This window comes from Salvelinus sp. IW2-2015, linkage group LG17 (assembly GCF_002910315.2).
Source record: "Salvelinus sp. IW2-2015 linkage group LG17, ASM291031v2, whole genome shotgun sequence".
In the NCBI taxonomy this organism is placed as follows: domain Eukaryota; kingdom Metazoa; phylum Chordata; class Actinopteri; order Salmoniformes; family Salmonidae; genus Salvelinus; species Salvelinus sp. IW2-2015.
This window is the reverse complement of record NC_036857.1, coordinates 33,197,781-33,220,682: the sequence shown is the minus strand read 5'-3', so window position 1 is coordinate 33,220,682 and position 22,902 is coordinate 33,197,781. Positions and strand designations below refer to the sequence as shown.

Below are 22,902 nucleotides of genomic sequence, written 5' to 3'. Positions count from 1 at the left end.
TGTCACAGGAAGGCCAAAAAGACCATCAAGGACAACAACCACCCGAGCCACTGCCTGTTCACTTCGCTACTATCCAGGTCAGTACAGGTGCATCAAAGCTGGGCCCGAGAGACTGAAAAAGAGCTTCTATCTCAAGACCATCAGACTGTTATATGTACATATTTATATGTACATATTCCTATTCCATCCCTTTACATTTGTGTGTATAAGGTAGTTTTTGTGGAATTGTTAGATTACTTGTTAGATATTACTGTACTGTCGGAAACTAGAAGCACAAGCATTTCGCTACGCTCGCATTAACATCTGCTAACCATGTGTACGTGACCAATAAAATTTGATGTTAACATGGCACAAGTCATGGCAAAATGTGTAGAATTGCAGGAAATGTGCTTTTAAAATTGCAACTTGCAGGAAATTAGCTGAAAAGCAAACATTTGTTTACCTTTAATTAATAAAATACTTTTTCTGCCAACAGGTCCCTCTGTACGTATTTGATTATAGTGTTTAAACCCGGTGCTGAGTTGATGTGAGTTAATGTGTAGCGGCAAATTGTATAGCTAATAGGCTGTGTTTGTAGATCGTCTGAGGTGAATGAAGCTACGGCAACCAATGTGATAATGGCAGGAGTCATTTTTGTTTCTTTTTTACTGTTCTCTAAATAGCATTTTTGAGTTTTTAAATTGAATAGAAATGCAGTAAACGATCTTCAACTTTCTTAACTGACCTCACTAAAACTCAGACCCTGGCTATGGCCCTGGTGACTGAAACAGAATCTGGGAAGTGAAAATAATACAACACTTCTGACACGTTTCTGACGTTTAGAAGAACAGCTACATTTTCAGAAGTAGGGAACCACTGAGATATGTATGCAGGGCATGGAGCACTGAGCATTGAGCAATTACACTGACATCCCCTGAACATGTAATACCTTTTCAAAAGTATCTGATGCTGGTTTAAGAAAACAAGACTCTCCTTTCCCCCAAGACTCTCCTTTCTGATTGGACCCGTTTTCGAGAACGTACATGAAACAATATTATATAATGTAATATAAGTGTCATAAAGTAATATTGCACAGGGGTGTGCATATGACTAGATGGCAGCGAGTTCTCTCTGAGTCAGTGCCTGGGGTTGAGAYAGAGAGACAAAGAGAGAGAGAGACAAAGAAAGAGAGGCAAAGAGAGAGAGAGGCAAAGAGAGAGAGTGACAAAGAGAGAGAGAGACAAAGAGAGTGAGAGAGAGAGACAGAACGACAAAGAGAGCACAGGAGGATGCTGAGGCGAGGGCGGAAACCATGTGTTTGATGTGTTCGATACCATTCCATTGATTCTGCGCCAGCCATTACTATGAGCCCGTCCTCCCCATTTAAGTTGCCTCTGGCTGCCTGGGGTATAGAGGTAGAGATCGCAGAGAGAAGGCAGCACCTATTCAGGGCTGTGCCGTCATCCCATTGTCCCCTTGTGACAGCGTTATTATCAGGGGAGGAATGCACACGAGTCATTTCCACAAATGATCCCACCTGCTTCCACACCTCACGACAAGTGAGTGTGGCATGACATCCAGGCTCTCCATGGGAGTGTGTGTGTGATGTGCGAGAGAGAGAATGTGTGTGTTTGTGGAGGTGGATTGAGGGGGTATAAGAGGGGGGTGGGGGGTGACTAGAGATGGGAAGGGAAAGGCCTATCTTGACCTTTTCTATCAGATGGCGTCATTATTCAAGTTGATCGTTGGGACATGTTATTGTGGTATGAAGTAGTAGCATAATACATAATAATAGGTTAAAGGTTAGAAGAGCATGGATTGGATCATTTTTCTCTTCATCAACAGCAGCCGACATTACTCTCTGAAAGGCTGGTTGACACCCATCCTAATCACTCATTTAAGTCATCTCCACTACTTCAGAGCAGGTGATAAGCTTTCCATATTATTCATCAACATTTTTGTCCACTGAAGCAGCATCCTAAGCTAAGCGGTGGAAGCACAAACAATCGTCCCCTTCCTCTATCACATCACGTCACTACTGATTCACAACTGTGTCATTCACTCGTCACTAACTGCAGTCAAACAGCTTTCCCAGATGGAAGATACATTTATTTTATTTGAATATCTGTGACGGTGTCCAAATGTTTCACATATTAATACAAAATGTTTCACAAAAACAGGTTCCCAAAATGTCATACTATAAATCATTCACAAAAAAATGATTCCCAAAATCTTTTAGTCAACAATTCTGGATTAACATGTTGTATGATACTAACACTAAACTCCGACAGGATKCCTATGTCGCCATTTGGCAGGTTCAGTCAGCTATTGTCAGGCGTGGTGTTGTTCATACACCCCGCTCAATTACAGAGGTCAGAGGTCAAGTCTCTGACTGCTGCTAGCAGTAATTGAAGTAAATGACAAGCCTGGCATTCAAAATGGCCCCAATAGCTGGCAATTCACTGTTGGGCCATAGGACAAGAGCTTCTTGTGAATATTACCTCTCATCAGCAGGAGCGGCAAGTGTAGGACCAAAAGGCTCCTTAATTAAGGATCGGACCCTTTTCTTTCAATTTTRGCCTAAAATGACATACACAAATCTAACTGCCTGTAGCTCAGGWCCTGAAGCAAGGATATGCATATTCTTGATACCATTTGAAAGGAAACACTTTGAAGTTTTGTGGACATACTTTTGGTCATGTAGTGACTAACATAATTTCACCCATGCTGTGGTGTTTTAAGGTAGGGGAAGTTATTAATCAATGATTAATTTGTTAGGGACACACATGGTCAGGTGATAAGGTAAGGTGAAACTCCTGGCCCTAATCATTACAAATGGGGACTTATGTATCCTATGTCCCCATCTTTGTTAACCCAACACTTAACTGTGTCACTTATGGCTGGCCTAGACTGGATTGGTGCTACTGTGCCTCAGTGTGTGTGTTATGTGTGTAATTGTCAATAGGTGGTCTCTTGCCATTCCGGGCACAGTCAAAGTCACACGACTCCCATCTCTCTATCTCTCTCTCTTTCTCTCTCTCTAGGTGTCACTCCATGGACGTGGCGAACACTTTCAAGTGTTTACTGCAGCACCAGTCATATGATGCCCCAGTCCCAGAAGCCTCTGGTAGACCTGACAAAGATAGCAGGGCCATATTCATTAGGAAGCAAACGGTCCTGAACAGTGAGGTACTATCTGAACGTGTCCAATACTTAACACTTGTTTATGTTTTCGGTTACACACCAGTGTTAAATGTTTTGCTACTGTGTGCTCAAATGAATACCACCCAGGTAATTCTCCCTYAAGCCAGCTAGCTCCAATAAATGACTCACCCTACAACATATTCTCAACCCACACATGGCATTTTGGATTTTGAGCTCAAACATGCAAGGAGTATCCAATGAATGATATAACCAGTCCGTTTTCACTGTAGTCATTTTTGAATAAAGATGTCTGTAATGTACATTATAGTTCTGGACAACTTGACGTAGCTCTGAGTTTTAGACTTCTGTATGCAAAACTGTAGTCAGGATTGTTTGAACATGAGGAGGTGTTAATGTGCACATGTAAACAAAAGTGTATTTCCATGTTGAACCCAAAATAATACTCTCCCATTCCAACTTTTATTTTGTTATTTTGTTATCTCTGAAAGGTTTCGCTTCAGGGCTGCCAAGGCCAGAATTTTGATAGCGCACAGGGCTGCGGGCCAGAAGGTTGTGGGTTTGCAGACCACCGTGGACAAGAGTAGGGGTGGAAATATCTCCTTTATAGTAAAAGCATTMCATGAATCTATCATCATATTTACAGGTCAGAGAAAGAATTGCCTTTTATAAACATTTCATGCAATTCTACGTAATTTTACATATTAGCAGAATATTTTTTAATACCACACAAATTACCGAAATTACAGGCTAATAGACAGGGAGATAGGCCTATGTGTTCATTATCATGTTGTCATATTTCTSCAATGCCAAATCAGTGTGTCTTGTTTGCWATGAAAATGTCCCTGTGTAACGGATGGGAAATTGCTAGCTAGTTAGCGGTGGTGCGCGCTAATAGCATTTCAATCGGTTACGTCACTCGCTTTGAGACCTTTAGGTAGTGGTTCCCCTTGCTCTGCAAGAGCCGRGGCCTTTGTGGAGCGATGGGTAACGACGCTTCGTGGGTGTTGTTGATGTGTGCAGAGGGTCCCTGGTTCGCGTCGGGGTGAGGGAACGCCATAAAGTTAAACTGTTACACCTGCTTGCAAATAATTCAATCTGAGATGTCATTTGGAATCATAAGTAAGGCCTACCTTGCTTCCCAAGCAGAGTAGACCAACCGACGCAGAAATATTTAGGCCTAAGCTTTAACTGCTGGCTACTCTTCTTCTGTGGCTGAACCCAACGAGAGAAGGTCACAAGTGTTTTCCTAAAAGCTGTCTGGGTTTAAACATCTTCTATTGTACAGAAAGTGAATAGCTTATTCAATTGATAGTGACAGAATTAGATTACTTCCCAAGCAAAGTCAATGTTTTGTCTCCTCAGCTATTTAGCGTGGGCTCAAGCAAATTATCAAATCAAATTGTATTTTTCACATGCGCCGAATACAACAGGTGTAGACCTTACAGGCCCTCAAACAACAATGCAGTTTACAGAAAAAAATAAATACAAATATAACAAATAGTTAAGGAGCAACAATAAAATAACAGTAGTGAGGCTATATACAGAGGGTTCCGGTAGGCTACCAAGTGCATGCTCTGAGAAGCACAGAGCAAAGTTWTATATTTATAAGATAGCTAATGGGGTTGTGGGTTTAATTTCCACGTGAAAAACAATGTATGCCATCACTACTGTAAGTTGCTCTGGATCAGAGCGTCTACTAAAAAAGAAGGAATACACCACTTCACTTTTCACATAGAAATAAGCTTTAAGCTAAGTATTTCAAGAAACTGGAAAACATATATCAAGCAAGTATTTTTATATTCCACAAGTATTATCAGATTAACTGTTTTGTACAGATAACTATCAGACTCAAGTTACAAATGCTGGTAAGCACTGGGCCTTTACTAGTCCTGCATTAGCAGACCAATATAGATGTTTTTAAACTTTTTTTAATTCTGCAAATCGCAGCACCCCCGACCCCCAAAAGACTTCCCGCGGCTATGCCCCCTGCAGCCCTTGACTAGTGAAGCAGTGCACAGTAAACTTGTACATCAGCAAGGAGCTGACGTTTGATCAAATTGTGCCCCCTTGTGGCATATTGACAGAACACCTTACACTTGACAAGCTACATGATCCATACACAGTACCATTATTGTATCACCAACACGATTTCTGAACTCCAAATCCACCCTGGGCCACTACTGTAGATCTTAGGTTTAAGCTGGAGTATTTGCTCTGCCGTGATTTCTGACAGGCAGGGTGGAATTTTGGCCATTTAACAAGACAATACATACAATACGACTTTATTTTCCATGTTACAGTGAACAACCCCTGATAGCACGGTCTCTGGACAGCACACATCACATACAGTTGAGACACGCATGGGGTTAAAGCTGCTGTGCAGTGCCCCTGGATGGAGAGCATGTTGTGGGGTTAGCCCTTTACACTCGCACCCGTATACAGGTTGAAAATGGCAGATTTGGGCAGTTGTGTAAAGTACTTAAGTAAAAATACTTTAAATTACTACTTAAGTAGTTTTTGGGGTATATGTACTTTACTTTACTATTTATATTTTTGACAACTTTTATTTCTACTTCATTATATTCCTATAGAAAATAATGTACTTTTTACTCCATACATTTTCCCTGACACCCAAAAGTACATTTTGAATGCTTAGCAGGACAGGAAAATGGTCAATTTCACTCCCTTTTCAAGAGAACATCCCTGGTCATCTCTACTGCCTCTGATCTGCTTTATTTGTAAAGTGTTGGAGTGATGGAGTGTGCCCCTGGCTATCCATCAATAAAAACTGAAATAAAAAAATGGTGCTGTCTGGTTTGCTTAATATAAGGGATTTGAAATGATTTATACTTTTACTTTTGATACTTAAAAAACCTCTACAGGATCGGTGGGTCCCCCGCGGGACAGTTGAGCTAACGTAGGCTAATGTGATTAGCATGAGGTTGTAAGTAACAAGAAAATGTCCCAGGACATAGACATATCTGATATTGGCAGAAAGCTTAAATTGTTGTTATTCTAACTGCACTGTCCAATTTACAGTAGCTATTACAGTGTAAGAATCCAATGCTATTGTTTGAGGAGAGTGCACAGTTATGAATTTGAAAATGTATTAATACACCAATCAGGCACATTTGGGCAGTCTTGATACAACAGTTTGAACAGAAATTCAATGGTTCATTGTATCAGTCTAAAACTTTGCACATACACTGCTTCCATCTAGTGGCCAAAATCTAAATCGCGCATGGGCTGGAATAATACATTYTTGCCTTTCTCTTGCATTTCAAAGATGATGGTACAAAAAACTACAAAGAAGCGCATGTTTTTTTTGTGTATTATCTTTTACCAGATCTAATGTGTTACATTCTCCTACATTCATTTCACATTTCCACAAACTTCAAAGTGTTTCCTTTCAAATGGCATCAACAATATGCATATCCTTGCTTCAGGTCCTGAGCTACAGGCAGTTAGATTTGGGTATGTCGTTTTATGCGAAAATTGGAAAAAAGGGGCGGATCCTTAAGTTTATTTAAAACCAAATACTTTTAGACTTTTACTCAAGTAGTATTTTAATGGATGACTTTCACTTTTTACTTGAGTAATTTTCTCTTAAGGTATCTTTACTTTGACAAGTATGACAACTGTGTACTTTTTCCACCGCTGGATTTGGGCACTGATAAACGCCTAAAATTGGAATGCAGTGGCTGTACAATTACATGCTACACATAACGTCAGAGCTCTAGGTCTGGTCTTCACAGCGCTGTATGGGTTTTGACTGACAGGCATTCTGAACTTGAGCACCTTGTGTGACAAGAAGTTGCTCCCATCCCTCCCGCTAATTGGGCAACTTTTGCACATTATTTGTTATGCGAGTGAGGAAAATGTTGTAAATTAAGAGGACTCTATGTATTTTGAAAGATAAGACGTTGAGGATTATAATAAATACAGCTTTGATGTCATACAAGCAAGCCAAACACCCGTGAGTCCAAATGTGCACTTCACACCCATAGCATAAAACTCATGTCATATACAGTGTCAACATTTATGATCACTGTGTTTAATGTATTGTTACAAGATGACTTGGCGTCATACACTGGGTTGTTCTGAAAATAATGAGCCTATGTTTGTCTGTTGTGAAGAAAATTCTCCGCTGCACACACACCTGAATCCATTCATGACTCCCTTTTAGCGTGTCAAAATTCAGTATCTTTGATTTGAATTGTGAAAACCTAACACTGTAATATAGTAACATATATTATAATGTAGCTATAATGTTGGCAATAGAACGAGCTTTCAAATTATTCCCAKCTGACACAGATTGTGATTTATAATGGACCATTTTTGGATTGCTTAAACAACAACAGTAATTGTGTGAMGGCGGGGATGCAGGATTTTGTTCCATCCAAAACAACTACAAGTGTTCTCCTCAACAGCGCAGGTAGGAGAGCTCAAAAAAACACCTTACAGTTAAAGACTCTTCTTTGAGTCATAAAAATCCATTGAAATTACTTAGGAACTGTGCACACTTTGGAGAGCTGTGGCCACACCAGTTAGTCCTCTCACTCAAATATTGTTATCATGTTACTGAATGTATCCAGAGTATTTTCAGATTTCATTTTCACACATGCAGCGAAAAGTACACTAAATGCACTTAAAATCAACAGTGTAATGTTTGGATTCAGTCTTGTGTTTAGTCTAATAATTCTCTCCAAACGGTTCCCTTTCAATTGCTACAATGGCTATACATACAGTTGAAGTCGGAGGTTTACATACACTGAGTCATTAAAACTAGTTTTCAACCACTCCACAAATTTCTTGTTATCAAACTATAGTTTTGGCAAGTCGGTTAGGACATCTACTTTGTGCATGACACAAGTCATTTTTCCAACAATTGTTTACAGACAGATTAATTCACTTATAATTCACTGTATCACAATTCTAGTGGGTCAGAAGTTWACATACACTAAGTTGACTGTGCCTTTAAACAGCTTGGAAAATTCCAGAAAAGGATGTCATGGTTTTAGAAGCTTCTGATAGGCTAATTGACATCATTTGAGTCAATTGGAGGTGTACCTGTGGATGTATTTCAAGGCCTACCTTCAAACTCAGTGCCTCTTTGCTTGACATCATGGGAAAATCAAAAGAAATCAGCCAAGACCTCAGAAAACAATTGTAGACCTCCACAAGTCTGGTTCATCCTTGGGAGTAATTTCCAAACGCCTGAAGGTACCACGTTCATCTGTACAAACAATAGTACGCGAGTATAAACACCATGAGACCAAGCAGCCGCCATAACGCTCAGGAATGAGACACGTTCTGTCTCCTAGAGATGAATGTATTTTGGTGTGAAAAGTGCAAATCAATCCCAGYACAACAGCAAAGGACCTTGTCCTATATCCAATATCCACAGTAAAACGAGTCCTAWATCGACATAACCTGAAAGGCCGCTCGGCAAGGAAGAAGCCACTGCTCCAAAACCATCATAAAAAAGCCTGACTACTGTTTGCAACAACACATGTGGACAAAGATCATACTTTTTGGAGAAATGTCCTCTGTCTGCTGAAACAAAAATAGAACTGTTCGGCCATAATGACCATCATTATGTTGTGGGGGTGCTTTGCTGCAGGAGGGACTGGTGCACGTCACAAAATAGATCATGAGGTTAGAATATTATGTGGAAATATTGAAGCAACATCTCAAGACATCAATCAGGAAGTTAAAGCTAGGTCGCAAATGGGTCTTCCAAATGGACAATGACCCCAAGCATACTTCCAAAGTTGTGGCAAAATGGTTTAAGGACAACAAAGTCAAGGTATTGGAGTGGCCATCACAGAGCCCTGACCTCAATCCTATAGAACATTTGTGGGCAGAACTGAAAAGGCGTGTGCGAGCAAGGAGGCCTACAAACCCGACTCAGTTACACCAGTTCTGTCAGGAGGAATAGGCCAAAATTCACCCAACTCATTGGGGGAAGCTTGTGGAAGGCTACCCGAAACGTTTGACCCAAGTTAAACAATTTAAAGGCAATGCTACCAAATACTAATTGAGTGTATGTAAACTTCTGACCCACTGGGAWTGTGATGAAAGAAATAAAAGCTGAAATAAATCATTCTCTCTACTATTATTCTGACATTTAACTGTCTTAAAATAAAGTGGTGATCCTAACTAACCTAAGACAGGGCATTTTTACTTGGATTAAATGTCAGGAATTGTGAAAAACTGATCTTAAATGTATTTGGCTAAGGTGTATATCTAAGGTGTATGTACACTTCCGACTTCAACTGCTATTTCACACGTGTAAAGGGCCTTGCTCATGGGCCAAACGGTAGGGGAATGTCTTTAGGATGTGATCCCAGCAGCCCTCCAGTTGCCAGATCAATTCCCGCTTTTCTCAGCTCCCGGCCCTGGATTCGAACTGGCCACATTTCGGCTACAGGTCCAACTACTGGGCTAATAATTTCTAATCTACAACGCCTCTATTCAGGAGAGCTGATCTAGGATGATTTTGAGATATAATGAATATCATTATATGGACAGTAGGGACCTGAGCCTAGATCGGCATACCCAATCTGAGACGCAGGAGTGTCTGGCCGGTATCATCTAGAGATCCAATTGGAATGTAATAACCAAGGCCTTAATACAGCAGCATGGCAAAAGCCTATGTTATTTGTCTTCAGTGTGGATCAAAGAGAATAAGCCAATTTAGACMATTGAGATGTACCCTTCAAGAAGAGTGTGTCTGTCTTCTCCTTTGAGCAGTCTATAATTGGTTGCGTTACCCTGCTCAGACGTTGCATRCATTAACCAATGGTTGCATGCCACGTCATCGACTTGCTATAACATATGTGGTTAGCTGATATGTAAAATACCTATCCAGGCATTGTAAGATCTGGGGGGCGTCAGCAACGCCTGAGCAAAGGAACACGCCCTATATCTTCATTTGATGTCCGGGGGACTTTACCCTTTGGAACYCTGCACCAATCAGGGCCTGCCTAACCAGAATGACCCTTCCCACAAATCTGCATATAATTGCACCCACTTCAACTAATTTGGCTATTGCGGTTGTGCCTTTGAAGACTGAACATTAAAAAGATTCGCTGCTCATTTTAAAGGAGATTTTATTCATCCACAGACGTTTTGATCTTATGTGACTAATAAAAAGATGGACAATGACAACACAATCTGTCCAAGGTTGATACAAAAACGTTTACTCTGTATATAAAAACACACACACACACACACCCGCACACACACCCACACCAGATATCAGAGTAACTGTTTTTCTTTTATTCATTGCTGTTCTTTCACACATGCCTAAATATACTGTATTTACATCATCATTAAAATCACCTGAATCTCCACTCAAACAGCCAGATGAAAAAACCATAGCAATATAGTTTTAGAGAAGTTTCTTGTCTCAGTCCATCCTACCATCCCAGCCCTCCATCACATATGAGGGATGGTTCCAGATCCAGGCAGCAGGTCTGGTTTGTCTCCTCCCGTCCCCCCGCAGGCTTTCCCCTCCCTGGGGCTCTCTAGTCCCTGGAGGCCCCCGATCATGGAGCCCAGGGTGCCGAAGCTGCTGGCACAGTGCTCCACCTGGGCTGACACGGACACACATAGGGCCCCCTGCTGGGCCTTGGAGCCCTGAGGCACYGGAGTGGTAGCATTCTCACTGTGGCTCTGCACTGTCACACAGGACTGAGAACAAGAGAGGGAAGGGGTAGAAGGATGGAAGGTAGGAAGGGAGGAAGGAGAGATGGAAGTGGGAGGAAGGAAGAGTGGCAGAGAGAGTAGGAGAAAGAAAGAAAGATAGGAAAAAGGTGAGAGAGCTAGTTCCAATTTTGGGCTGATAATCAACAGGTGTAATACATTGATGTACAAACGCCGTTTGCCTAGGGTGTAATGCACTCACGTTCGCCATAGAAATGTCGCTCCCCACCAATGTCTTCTTCTTTCTGGCTAGATTGGGGTTCCAGTGGCACACAAGACTGTCGTTCTGCACACTGTAGTTCTTGTGTCCGATCAGCCAATATGTGTTCATTTTCCCTTTACCCTGGGAGAGAGGCGGATATAACACTTTAGATGATTTAGTYCGCTCGCTTTATTTTAAGATGCGCAGTAATGTATACTAAATCTTAAAATCAGCCGAATGCAACAACAGCTTTAAGTACAACTTTTGGCTATTCACAGCCTTTAATATCACTCCAGAAAAGTGGAGTAGCTCTGATAATGACTGTTGAACAACTKATTTACAATCCGACAGGATATCAGGATAATGAGGAAGTCAACTGTCATCACACCAACATAGAAGAGAGAAGTGGTGTGTAATGAACTGTAAATAGAATCATTTTCATTGAGTGCTGGTGAAGTGTTTAATTATGTGGAGTCGATCCAGACTCTAATTAACTAACAAGTTAAAAGTGACTCAAAGCCCTCAGTGTGACTCATTGACCCATTAAAGCAGGGGTGTCAAACCTATTCCAGGGAGGGCCTAATGTCTGCTGGTTTTTGTTTTTTTCCTTTCAATTAAGACCTAGACAACCAGGTGGGGGGAGGTCCTTACTAATCAGTGACCTTAATTCATCAATCAAGGACAAGGGAGGAGCAAAAACCCTCAGCCTGCCGTGGAATGAGTTTGAGCAAAGGAGGATATACACTGAGTGCACAAAACATTAGGAACACCTTGCTAARATTGAGTTGCACCCCCTTTTGCTCTCAGAGCCTCAATTCGTCGGAGCATGGATTCTACAAGGTGTTGAAAGCATTCCACAGGGATGCTGGCCCATGTTGACTCCAATGCTTCCCACAGTTGTGTCAAGTTGGCTGGATGTCCTTTGGGTGGTGGACTATTTTTGATACACACCAAKAATTGTTGAGTGTGAGAAACCCAGCAGCGTTTGTATTTTTTAGATGTAACCTTTATATAACTAGGCAAGTCAGTTAAGAACAAATTCCTATTTACAATGACGCCCTATCCCAGCCAAACCCGGACGACGCTGTGCCAATTGTGCGCCGCCCTATGGGACTCCCAATCACGGCCGGATGTGATACAGCCTGGATCATAGTTCTTGACACACTCAAACTGGTGCGCTTGGCACCTACTACCATACCTACTACCATACCCTGTTCAAAYGCACTTAAATATTTTGTCTTGCCCATTCACCCTCTGAATGGCACACATACACAATAAATGTCTCAATTTTCWCAAGGCATACAATGATTGAAGTGGATTTAACAGGTGACATCAATAAGGGATCATAGCTTTCACCTGGATTCACCTGGTCAGTCTGTCATGGAAAGAGCAGGTGTTCCMAATGTTTTGTACACTCAGTGTAAGTTGTATGTATCAATCTGAGTGGTCATAACTTCAAAATKATATCTTATTAAACTGTGAAGAGGAGTGAAACAAGGTTGTGCACTATCGGCATATATATTTATTATGGCCATCGAAAAGTTGGCTATTAAAATTTGATCCAACAATAATACCAAGGGGCTAGAAATCCAGGGCTTATTAAAAACAAAGGTGTCATTGTACGCTGATGACTCATGTGTTCTTTTAAATCCGCAATTTGGATCCCTGCACAGCCTCATAGAAGATCTAGATKATTTTTATAACCTCTCTGGATTACCATCGTTATTATCATAGTTATTATACTTATCATATTTACTTATGGCCCTACTTACAACATTTAAAAAAAGATATGGACAAAACCTATTCCACTTTATTTGGAACAGCAAGCCAAACTAAATTAAATGGGACTATTTATATAATGAATTTGAATTCGGAAGGCTGACATTATTAGAAGCATTAGATCACTTGTTTTGGTACTGTAGCTTGTTATTGGTTGCAGGTTCAGGAATGGCTGAAGAACATTTACCTGGAGCTAAGTCTGCAAATAGCACTGCTGGGTGACTTGAAAAGCCATTGCCAATCGATCAATAATATAATAATACTCTTAATAAACATGTTTATCTTTAATATACAATCTGTAGAAACTATGAAAATACAAACTTCCTGAACTTTTCTGAACCATTACAGCACAGCTGGAAAATATATAGCAATTAGAAATCAAAACTGGATGGTTTTCAGAGATAGATGGGAGGGGTTGAGGGTAGCTGAAGGGCGTTGGAATACAATCAAATAAAAACAAATKAAAAAAGATAACTAACGTAAAATATACTGCGTCCGTAAAATGTATATAGTATGTACAGTGCATTCGGAAGGTATTCAGACCCCTTCCCTTTTCCACATTCTGTTACYTTACAGCCTTATTCTAAAATGGATTAGCTAGAATCTAGCTAGAATTTGTAACATATTGTACGTTTTGCAAATACTTAACATATAATGAACTCAGCAAAAAAAGAAACGTCCCTTTTTCAGGACCCTGTCTTTCAAAGATAATTCGTAAAAATCCAAATAACTTCACAGATCTTCATTGTAAAGGGTTTAAACACTGTTTCCCATGCTTGTTCAATGCACCATAAACAATTAATGAACATGCACCTGTGGAACGGTCGTTAAGACACAGACGGTAGGCAATTAAGGTCACAGTTATGAAAACTTAGGACACTAAAGAGAGCTTTCTACTGACTCTGAAAAAACACCAAAAGAAAGATGCCCAGCGGTCCCTGCCTCATCTGCGTGAACGTGCCGTAGGCATGCTGCAAGGAGGCATGAGGACTGCAGATGTGGCAGCGGCAATAAAATTGCAATGTCCGTACTGTGAGACGCCTAAGACAGCGCTACAGGAGAAAGGACGGACAGCTGATTGTCTCCTCGCAGTGGCATACCACGTGTAACAACACTGCACAGGATCGGTACAGTCCGAACATCACACCTGTGGGCAAAGTACAGGATGGCAAAAAAACTGCCCGAGTTACACCAGGAACGCACAATCCCTCCATCAGTGCTCAGACTGTCCGCATAGGCTGAGAGAGGCTGGACTGAGGGCTTGTAGGCCTATTGTAAGGCAGGTTCCTCACCTGTCAACAACGTCGCCTATGGGCACAAACCCACCGTCACTGGACCAGCCAGGACTGGCAAAAAGTGCTCTTTCACTGACTAGTCTCGGTTTTGTCTCACCAGGGGTGATGGTCGGATTCGCGTTTATCGTCGAAGGAATGAGCGTTACACCGAGGCCTGTACTCTGGAGCGGGATCGATTTGGAGGTGGAGGTTTCGTCAATGGTCTGGGGCGGTGTGTCCACAGCATCATCGGACTGAGAGCTTGTTTGTCATTGCAGCAATCTCAACGCTGTGGGTTACAGGGAAGACATCCTCCTCTCCCTCATGTGGTACCTTCTGCAGGCTCATCTGACACTGATTCCGCATGACAATGCCACCAGCCATACTGCTCGTTCTGTGCGTGATTTCCTGCAAGACAGGAATGTCAGTGTTCTGCCATGGCCAGCGAAGAGCCGGATCTCAAATCCCATTGAGCACGTATGGGATGTTTGGATCGGAAGGTGAGGGCTAGGGCCATTCCCCCCAGAAATTTCCGGGAACTTGCAGGTGCCTTGGTGGAAGAGTGGGGTAACATCTCACAGCAAGAACCGGCAAATCTGGTGCAGTCCATGAGGAGGAGATGCACTGCAGTACTTAATGCAGCTGGTGGCCACACCAGATACTGACTGTCACTTTTGATTTTGACCCCCCCTTTGTTCAGGGACACATTATTCAATTTCTGTTAGTCACATGTCTGTGGAACTTGTTCAGTTTATGTCTCAGTTGTTGAATCTTGTGTTCATACAAATATTTACACATGTTAGTTTGCTGAAAATAAACGCAGTTGACAGTGAGAGGACGTTTCTTTTTTTGCTGAGTTTACAAATTGTAATTTATAACATATCATACGAAATGGGTGATGGACATCACAAATGTGTACATACCATACAAAACATAACATCATACTAAACGGAGTGTCTTGGATTTCCATACAGAACAATACGAAATACTCTGAGACCAGATTGAGATAGATCATCCACTACTGGACTTCTATTGTGAAGTGGCAAGGATACATCGTAAAAGGTTATCTATCATAGGAGCTTCCTTCCCTTCATGTCCAATATGGAACAACTCCTTGTTTGCCACAGGTGGAAAGACACTGGCTAATATTACCTGGAAACGCCAAAACATCAGTCAGGTGGGGAAGTTCGTAAGGGACAGAAATATTATACCATTCCAACAGCTGATATCAGAGTTTGGCCTAAATAATATAGCATTTCTACATTATTTACAGCTCAATGCTGTGTATTTCCTCAAGGGTTATTGATGTGGGATCTAAAAATGCTTTAGACAACAAACTGAGGGATGTTGCTATTYGTAAAGGAACYGTTTCCTCCCTATAGAAGCTGATTGGCCCTCCAGGACTATGACAATGGACTAGATGTTCACTGGGACACTATCAGAACACATGTAAACCATAGAACATACCCTAAATATATCAGTTCATAACCTAATGAATCAATCGTTTTTTATGTTGTCCTGGTGATTGTGGGTGCACTCGCTTCCATGCCGACCAGTGGGGCCTGGTCCATCCCTTCTGTGGAAAATCGCTTTGGGCTTCACCCGGCCGACGACTCGGCGCAGATCGGGGGCAAGCGCACCCACTGATAAGAGCAGCCATTTGTATTGAGACAMCTTAGCGAGCGTGCATAAATATGTCAGTCTAGATATGAAGTCATTGTTTTAGCAGTATCCACATAGTTTTTAAACTACAGGAACAATAAACTATGGAACAATAAATCAGCACAATSTACTTTCTCGGTTTTTCAAATTGCTGGCGTCTTGGAGCTAGAATTGGGATCATGTGCAGTGCCTTCAGAYAGTATTCACACCCCTTGACTTTTTCCACATTTTGTTGTATTATGGCCTGAATTGAAAATTGATTAAATAGAAATTGTGTGTCACTGGCCTACACACAATACCCCATAATGTCTGAAATGTCTTGAGTCAATAAGTATTCAACCCCTTTGTTATGGCAAGTTTTAATTTGTTCAGGATGTGCTGAACAAGTCACATAATAAGTTGCATGGACTCACTCTGTTTGCAAAAAGTGTTTAACATGATTTTTGAATGACTACCTCATCTCTGTACCCCACACATCTGTAAGTCGAGCAGTGAATTTCAATCACAAAGACCAGGGAGGTTTTCCAATGCCTTGCAAAGAAGGGCACCTATTGGTAGATGGGTCAAAAATATATATATATCCCTTTGAGCATGGTGAAGTTATTAATTACACTTMGGATGGTGTATCAATTCACCCAGTCACTACAAAGATATAGGTGTCCTTCCTATCTCAGTTGCCGGAGAGGAAGGAAACCGCTCAAAGATTTCAACATGAGGCCAATGGTGACTTTAAAACAGTTACAGAGTTTATTGGCTGTGACAGGACAAAGCTGAGAATGGATCAACAACAAACAAATAAGGAAGCCCTGTAACAGAGATATGCCATATTGGTTGCAATAAGGCACTAAGTAAAACTGCAAAAAAAACACGGCAAAGAAATTTACTTTATGTCCTGAATAAAAAATTTTTATGTTTTCAGCAATCCAGCACATCACTGAGTAACACTCTAATATTTTCAAGCATGGTGGTGGCTGCATCATGTTATGGGTATGTTTTGTCATCGGCAAGGACTTCTTTAAAAAAAAAAAATTGGCTAAAAAGAAACAGAACGAGCTATGCACAACGAACGAATCCTTAGAGGAAAACCTGGTTCAGTCTGCTTCCAACTTACACTGGGAGACAAATTCACCTTTCAGCAGAACAATAATATCTATGTGTGCTAAGCTCTTAGACTTAGCCAGAAAGACTCACAGCTGTAATCGCTGCCAAAGGTGATTCTAACATGTATTGACTCAGAGGTGTGAATACTTATGTAAATGAGATATTTCTGTGTTTTCAATAAATTTGCTAAWATGTCTAAAAACATGTTTTCACTTTGTCATTATGGGGTAGTGTGTGTAGATAGGTGAGAAAAAAATATCAATTTAATACATTTTTWATTCAGGCTGTAACACAACAAAATGTTGAATAKGTCAAGGGGTATGAATACAGATACAAAAAAAAATATTATGTAGGGCAATATACAATATGGAAACTTTGTAAACAAGGAATTTGTGGAAAGTGCATGGAGGAAGCCATCTTTATGCACCTCCGCCATTGTTTTGTGTACTGTCTAAACACAACCTTTCTCTCAATACAATAAGGCCAGTGTTTCTTAATCCCTGTCCTGGGGACACACATTTTTGTTTTTGCCCTAACAATACACACCTGATTCCACTAATCAACTCATCATCAAACATTTGATTAGTAGAATCAGGTAGTGCTAGGCAGCGTTTCCCTAACTCGGTCATGGGGACCCGAAGGGGTGCACGTTCGATGATTAGTTGATTATTTGAATCAAGAGAGTCATTCCACGTCCCTTTTGATTAGCTAAGGTGCAGTGGTGAAAGTAAGCCGGTACTGTCCGGGATGGAGTACTGGCAAAATAAATAATGYCGGTACACCGTACCGATTAAAGATTAGCCAATTGCAATAATAAGACCAAAGATTTCAATGAACCCGAAGGCTTCTACAATGGAATTTATCATTACGCATGTCGWCTACATAAAAAGCTAGCTAATGGACTTGAAAAAAGGTGGTATACGTTTGGGCTCGTCTCAGCGCGCAGACAGCAGTGGAAACATCAACCTGTACTCAAGCCAGGTTACAAGTGTCTCAATCGCCAAACCTCGTTAAACTTTCTGGTGTTTTTCTAGCATATGTCTTTTTCCATTCCTCAAATGGCTGGTGCGCTGTTGGACGCTGGAATTATTTTAGTGGATGAATGTGTGCAGGTAGCCTACGGAGCCTTCGAAGTGATTTGTTTSACAGTCAGATGAAAATGTTATGACTGGTTCTGCTTAACGGTATGCCACATATAAAAAAATATTTAAGAGTCTATTTGACGCACTCGTGTGTCAATCTAAGTAACGTAATAAAAAAAATCCCCATCAAAATCCTTCAGTTCAAGCTAGAGAAATCAGTTTTTTTCCTCTCACGACAACGTCTCTAGCGTCTGAACGGTTTGGCCTACAAACTAATAACAACACTCTATGGAAAAATGTGACTCTCACGAAGACGATGTTCCCTGTTTTGCTCTCCGACTTGTCTGAAGTCGGTAACGCTAATGTGCCAACTTTTGTCTGTAGCATCCGAACCGTTTGGGCTACAAACTAATATGACCACACTGTGGAAAGGGGACACTGTCACGAACTCGATGGTGTCAAGTCATGGTTGCCAAGGCTCACCGGTGTGAGAGTGCTCGTCAAGAACTGCAATTGCTGTGGTGTTTTTCAGCGTCAACAGTTTCCTGTGTGTATCAAGAATGGTCCACCTCCCAAAGGACATTGGCCAGGCCAACTGACACAACTGTGGCGGAAGCACTGGAGGTACAACATGGGCCAGCATCCTGATGACCGCTTTCAACACCTTGCTTAGAGTCCATCATCCGAAACATTGAGGCATGTTCTGAGGGCTAAAGGAGGGTTGCACTCACAATTTTAAGAAGGTGTTCCTAATGTTTTGTACACTCAAGTGTTATATTATAATTGCATAACTTATTTGCTGTGGGATAGGTTTGATTTCAGTCTATAACCTTATATCGATCTATAACCAAGGTTATTACCAATATAAATATCCGTGAGTATATTGATGTGTATGTAGCAGGCTTGTCTTTCTCGTTCATTTCTGCCTCTCCTTGCCCCAGTCGATTGTGTGCAGATTGTCGGCTACAAGAGCCCAGATACTGCCTGTTTGAGATACTTCAACACAGCCTTAGGATGTAGTGGTGTGAAGGGACCACCAGCCTGCAGGTGTACGGCGATGTGTGCTGGTTTTTCTACATCACAGCTACGTTGAGCGTCAGCTTCTCGCGTCTGTGTCTGTGCGTTACAATATCGTACCAACTTCGCCTGTGTGTGTGTGGGTATGTGGGTGTGTGTGTGGATTGTGTGTGTGTGTGCTGTGTGTGTGTGTGTGTGTGTGTGTCTGTTTGTGTGTGTGTGTGTGTGTGTGTGTGTGTGTGTGTTGTGTGTTGTGTGTGTGTTGTGTGTGTTGGTCAGCTCAGAGGATCCACGCCAGGCTCAGCCGCTATACCTGGCTCTGATGAAGGACGGTGCCTACGAAGCTCCAGCTGAGAGGAGAGATCGAGTGAAGGGTAAGGCTTCTCTATTGACACTTGGGGAATTTAATAGCATACCCCCTGAAGGTACTCTTTGAGGGAAAGATATTCTATTTTTAGTCCTGGAATAGGCTTAATCGTGCCTGGCTACCCAGACTCCTTGATCTGTCCAAAACACTACGCCCACGTTTCTTCTCCGCAATGAGTCTGGATATCGAGCACTTCCCAAAGTATGAAACATTTATGGTCCATAGAAACCCATGGGGTGGGCCAGAGCCAGAACACACATGGGTAAAGGCAGCAGTTTTGAAAATTTCGTCTTTGGCTTGAATTGTTAGAGACGATCCATTTGCTGAAGAGACTTTTTGTAGCAACACCCCTCGTCCCTGGTCACCACAACAAGACAATGATGGGCAGTTTTCCAGACTAAGGTATGCTAGCAAACAACAGAGCAGCAGAAAGAATTTAGTATGAGTCGTCAGAAGGGCTTTTACGGTGACCGCATTACCGCCACACCAGCGTCACGGAGTCATGACAGGCACAAAATTCCACGTGACCATTATAGTCCGGTAATTAGGCTTCTACAGCTCTGATGCTGCTGCTGGTCATTAGATAGCCCTACCAAATTGCGTAACTGCCTGACACTCAAGCACTCTATTGTCCCTCTAATCACTCATGACATTTTCAATGCAAAGTAATCAAAAATCGAAGTCAAAACACTTCATGAGAGCCCATGAGCTCATGTTGCGCAACGTTTCTATATGCTATGCAACTGTGCGTCGAAGAAAAACAGAAGTGGATGGCCTCTATTAAAAGAGGAGGGTCCATCAGCTTTCTATAGACTAGGCCTACTATATCCTATTTATTGGCTCATCCTTCCTAATATGTAAGCACATTGCTCTCTTTTACAAACAGGAGTAAGCCTACCTGGCTAGCATGAAAATGAACCCACCGGAAAAGCGTTCTCCAATCGCTATTTAAAAGGCGATGTATTTTTTTTCGCTGCCCTTGTTTCGAGACAGGTGCATGATGATGGTCCATTTCTAAATCCAAAACAAATTTCACACATATATATTTAGTATATATTAAGACAAGATTATAATCAAGAATAGTGTAGATGAGTGACAATATTAGCCTATTCATGAGGAATGATATACAGTACCAGTCAAAAGTTTGGACAACACCTATTCAATGGTTTTTCTTTATGGTTCTACATTTTCTACTTGTAGAATAATAGTGAAAAATATCAAAACTATGAAAATAAACACATATGAATCATGTATAACCAAAAGTAACCAAGTGTTAAACAGGATTCTTCAAAGTAGCCACCCTGTTCCTGATGATACTTTGCACATGCTGGCATTCTCTCAACCAGCTTCATAAGGTTAGATCACCGTGGAATGCATTTGCAATTAACAGGTGTCCTTGTTAAAAAGTAGAATTTTGTGGAAACATTTTATTGTTTATCACTTTTTTGTAACTACATGATTCCAGATGTGTGTTTATTTTATAGTTTTGATGTACTTCACTGTAGGTGTTCCAGACCTTTGACTGGTACTGTTATATATATTTTTTACACATATTTAACCTATTTTCGGGGGGTAGGCCCCACAAACTACCTTCCATACTTCCATTTGTTTTTTTTAAACCGTAACTGGTTACCTTCAGATGGAGTCCATGACACTTGTGGAGTTTTGAAGTGTCTGCTCCTATAAAGTGCATTTCAGAAAGTATTCAGACCCCTTGACTTTCAATGTAATTTTTTTTACATTTACCATCCCTTATTCTAAAATTGCATTAAATTGCTTTTTTCCTCTCATCCACCTTACACACGATGTACCCCCATAATAACGAAGCAAAAAACAGTTTTTTTTTTTTTTTTTGCCAAATGTTATTAACAATAAAAAAACTGAAATCCAAATTTACATAAATAATTAGATCCTTTATTCAGTTACTTTGTTGAAGCACATTTGGCAAGGCAAGCAATTATTAGCCTCGAGTCTTCTTGGTTATGACACTACAACTTGGCCACACTTGGTATTTGAGGTAATTTCTCCATTCTTCTCGCAAGAAACCGCTCAAGCTCTGTCAGGTTGTATGGGGAGTGTTGCTGCATCTAGAGCTATTTTCAGAGTTCTCTCCAGAGATGTCAATCGGGGTTCAAGTCCGGGCTCTTGGGCTGGGCCACTCCAAAGGACATTCAGAGACTGCTACCGAAGCCACTCTTCTGTTGTCTTTGGCTGATGTGTCTTTAGGGTCGTTGTCCTGTTGGAGGCAGGTTTTCATCAAGGTATTCTCTGTACTTTGCTCCATTCATACGTTCCCTCGATCCTGACCTAGTCTTCCGGTACTGCAGCTGAAAAACATTCCCACAGCATGATGCTGACCTGACCATGCTTCACCGTAGGGATGGTGCCGAGTTTCCTCCAGACTGTGACGCTTGGCATTTCAGGGCAAAGGGTTCAATCTCGGTCTTTCATAGTCCTTTGGCAAACATCTAAGCGGTGTGCCTTTTACTGAGGAGTTGAAGGAGTGTAACACGTCGGGTATTCAAGTCGGGCTCTGGCTGGGCCACTCAAGGAATTCTAGCAGACTTGTACCGAAGCCACTCTTCTGTTGTCTTGGTGTGTGCTTAGGGTCGTTTTCCTGTTGGAAGCAGTTTTCATCAAGGATCTCTCTGTACTTCTGCTCCATTCATCTTTACTCGATCCTTGACCTAAGTCTCGCGTCACTGAGCAGCGAAAACATTCCCACAGCATTGATGCTGCTACACGATGCTTCACCGTAGGGATGGTGCCAAGGTTTTCTGCCAAGATTTGTGACGCTTGAGCATTCAGGCAAAGGGTTCAAGCTCGGTTGTCATATCCTTTGGCAACATCAGGGTGTGCCTTTTACGAGGAGTGGCTTCGTCTGGCCACCTACATACAGGCTGATTGGGTGAGGCTGCAGAGGTTGTCCTTCTGGAAGTTTTCTATCTCCACAGAGGAACTCTGGAGCTCTGTCAGTGTCCATTGAGTTCTTGGTCACCTCCTGACCAAGGCCCTTCTTCCCACTGATTGCTCAGTTTGGCCAGGTGATCAACTCACAATCCTGTCTCGTAGCTCTACTGGACAGTTCCTTTCCAAATCAATGTCCAATCAATTGAATTTACCACAAGGTGGACTCCAATCAAGTTGTAGAAAACATCTCAAGGATGATCAATGCAAACAGAGATGCACTGAGTCAATTTTGAGTCTCATATCAAAGGGTCTGAATACTTATGTAAATAAGGTATTTCCATTTTTTTATTTGTAATAAATGTGCAAAATTAAAAAAAAATAACTGCTTTAGCTTAGTTATAATGTGCTATTGTGTGTAGATTGATGGGGAAAAACATTTTAACGTAATCCATTTTAGAAAAAGGGATGTAACGTAACAAATTTGAAAAAGCAGGGGGTCTGAATACTTTCTAATGCAGTGTATCTTGGAGATATAGAAAAGCTCATGAAATTATTTTGGTTTTTTGGACCCATATTTAACGTCTGTTTTTGTTGGCACAATACTACCTCCATACTTCCATTCATTTGTATAGGTTCCTTCAGACGAGTCCCATG

At 41.4% G+C, this 22,902-nt stretch overlaps 1 protein-coding gene across 1 annotated transcript in view; it reads right to left on the bottom strand.

Annotated features, from left to right (window-relative positions):
* Nucleotides 1-10,587: 10,587 nt before the first annotated feature.
* LOC111976322 (uncharacterized) overlaps nucleotides 10,588-22,902 on the bottom strand; it is a 21,675-nt gene continuing 9,360 nt past the window's right edge. The window contains exons 5-6 of the mRNA XM_070447742.1: nucleotides 11,057-11,197; nucleotides 10,588-10,842 (exon numbers count right to left, since the gene is read on the bottom strand). Of these exons, the coding sequence (XP_070303843.1) occupies nucleotides 10,588-10,842; nucleotides 11,057-11,197 (396 nt within the window). The remainder of the gene's footprint in view (nucleotides 10,843-11,056; nucleotides 11,198-22,902) is intronic.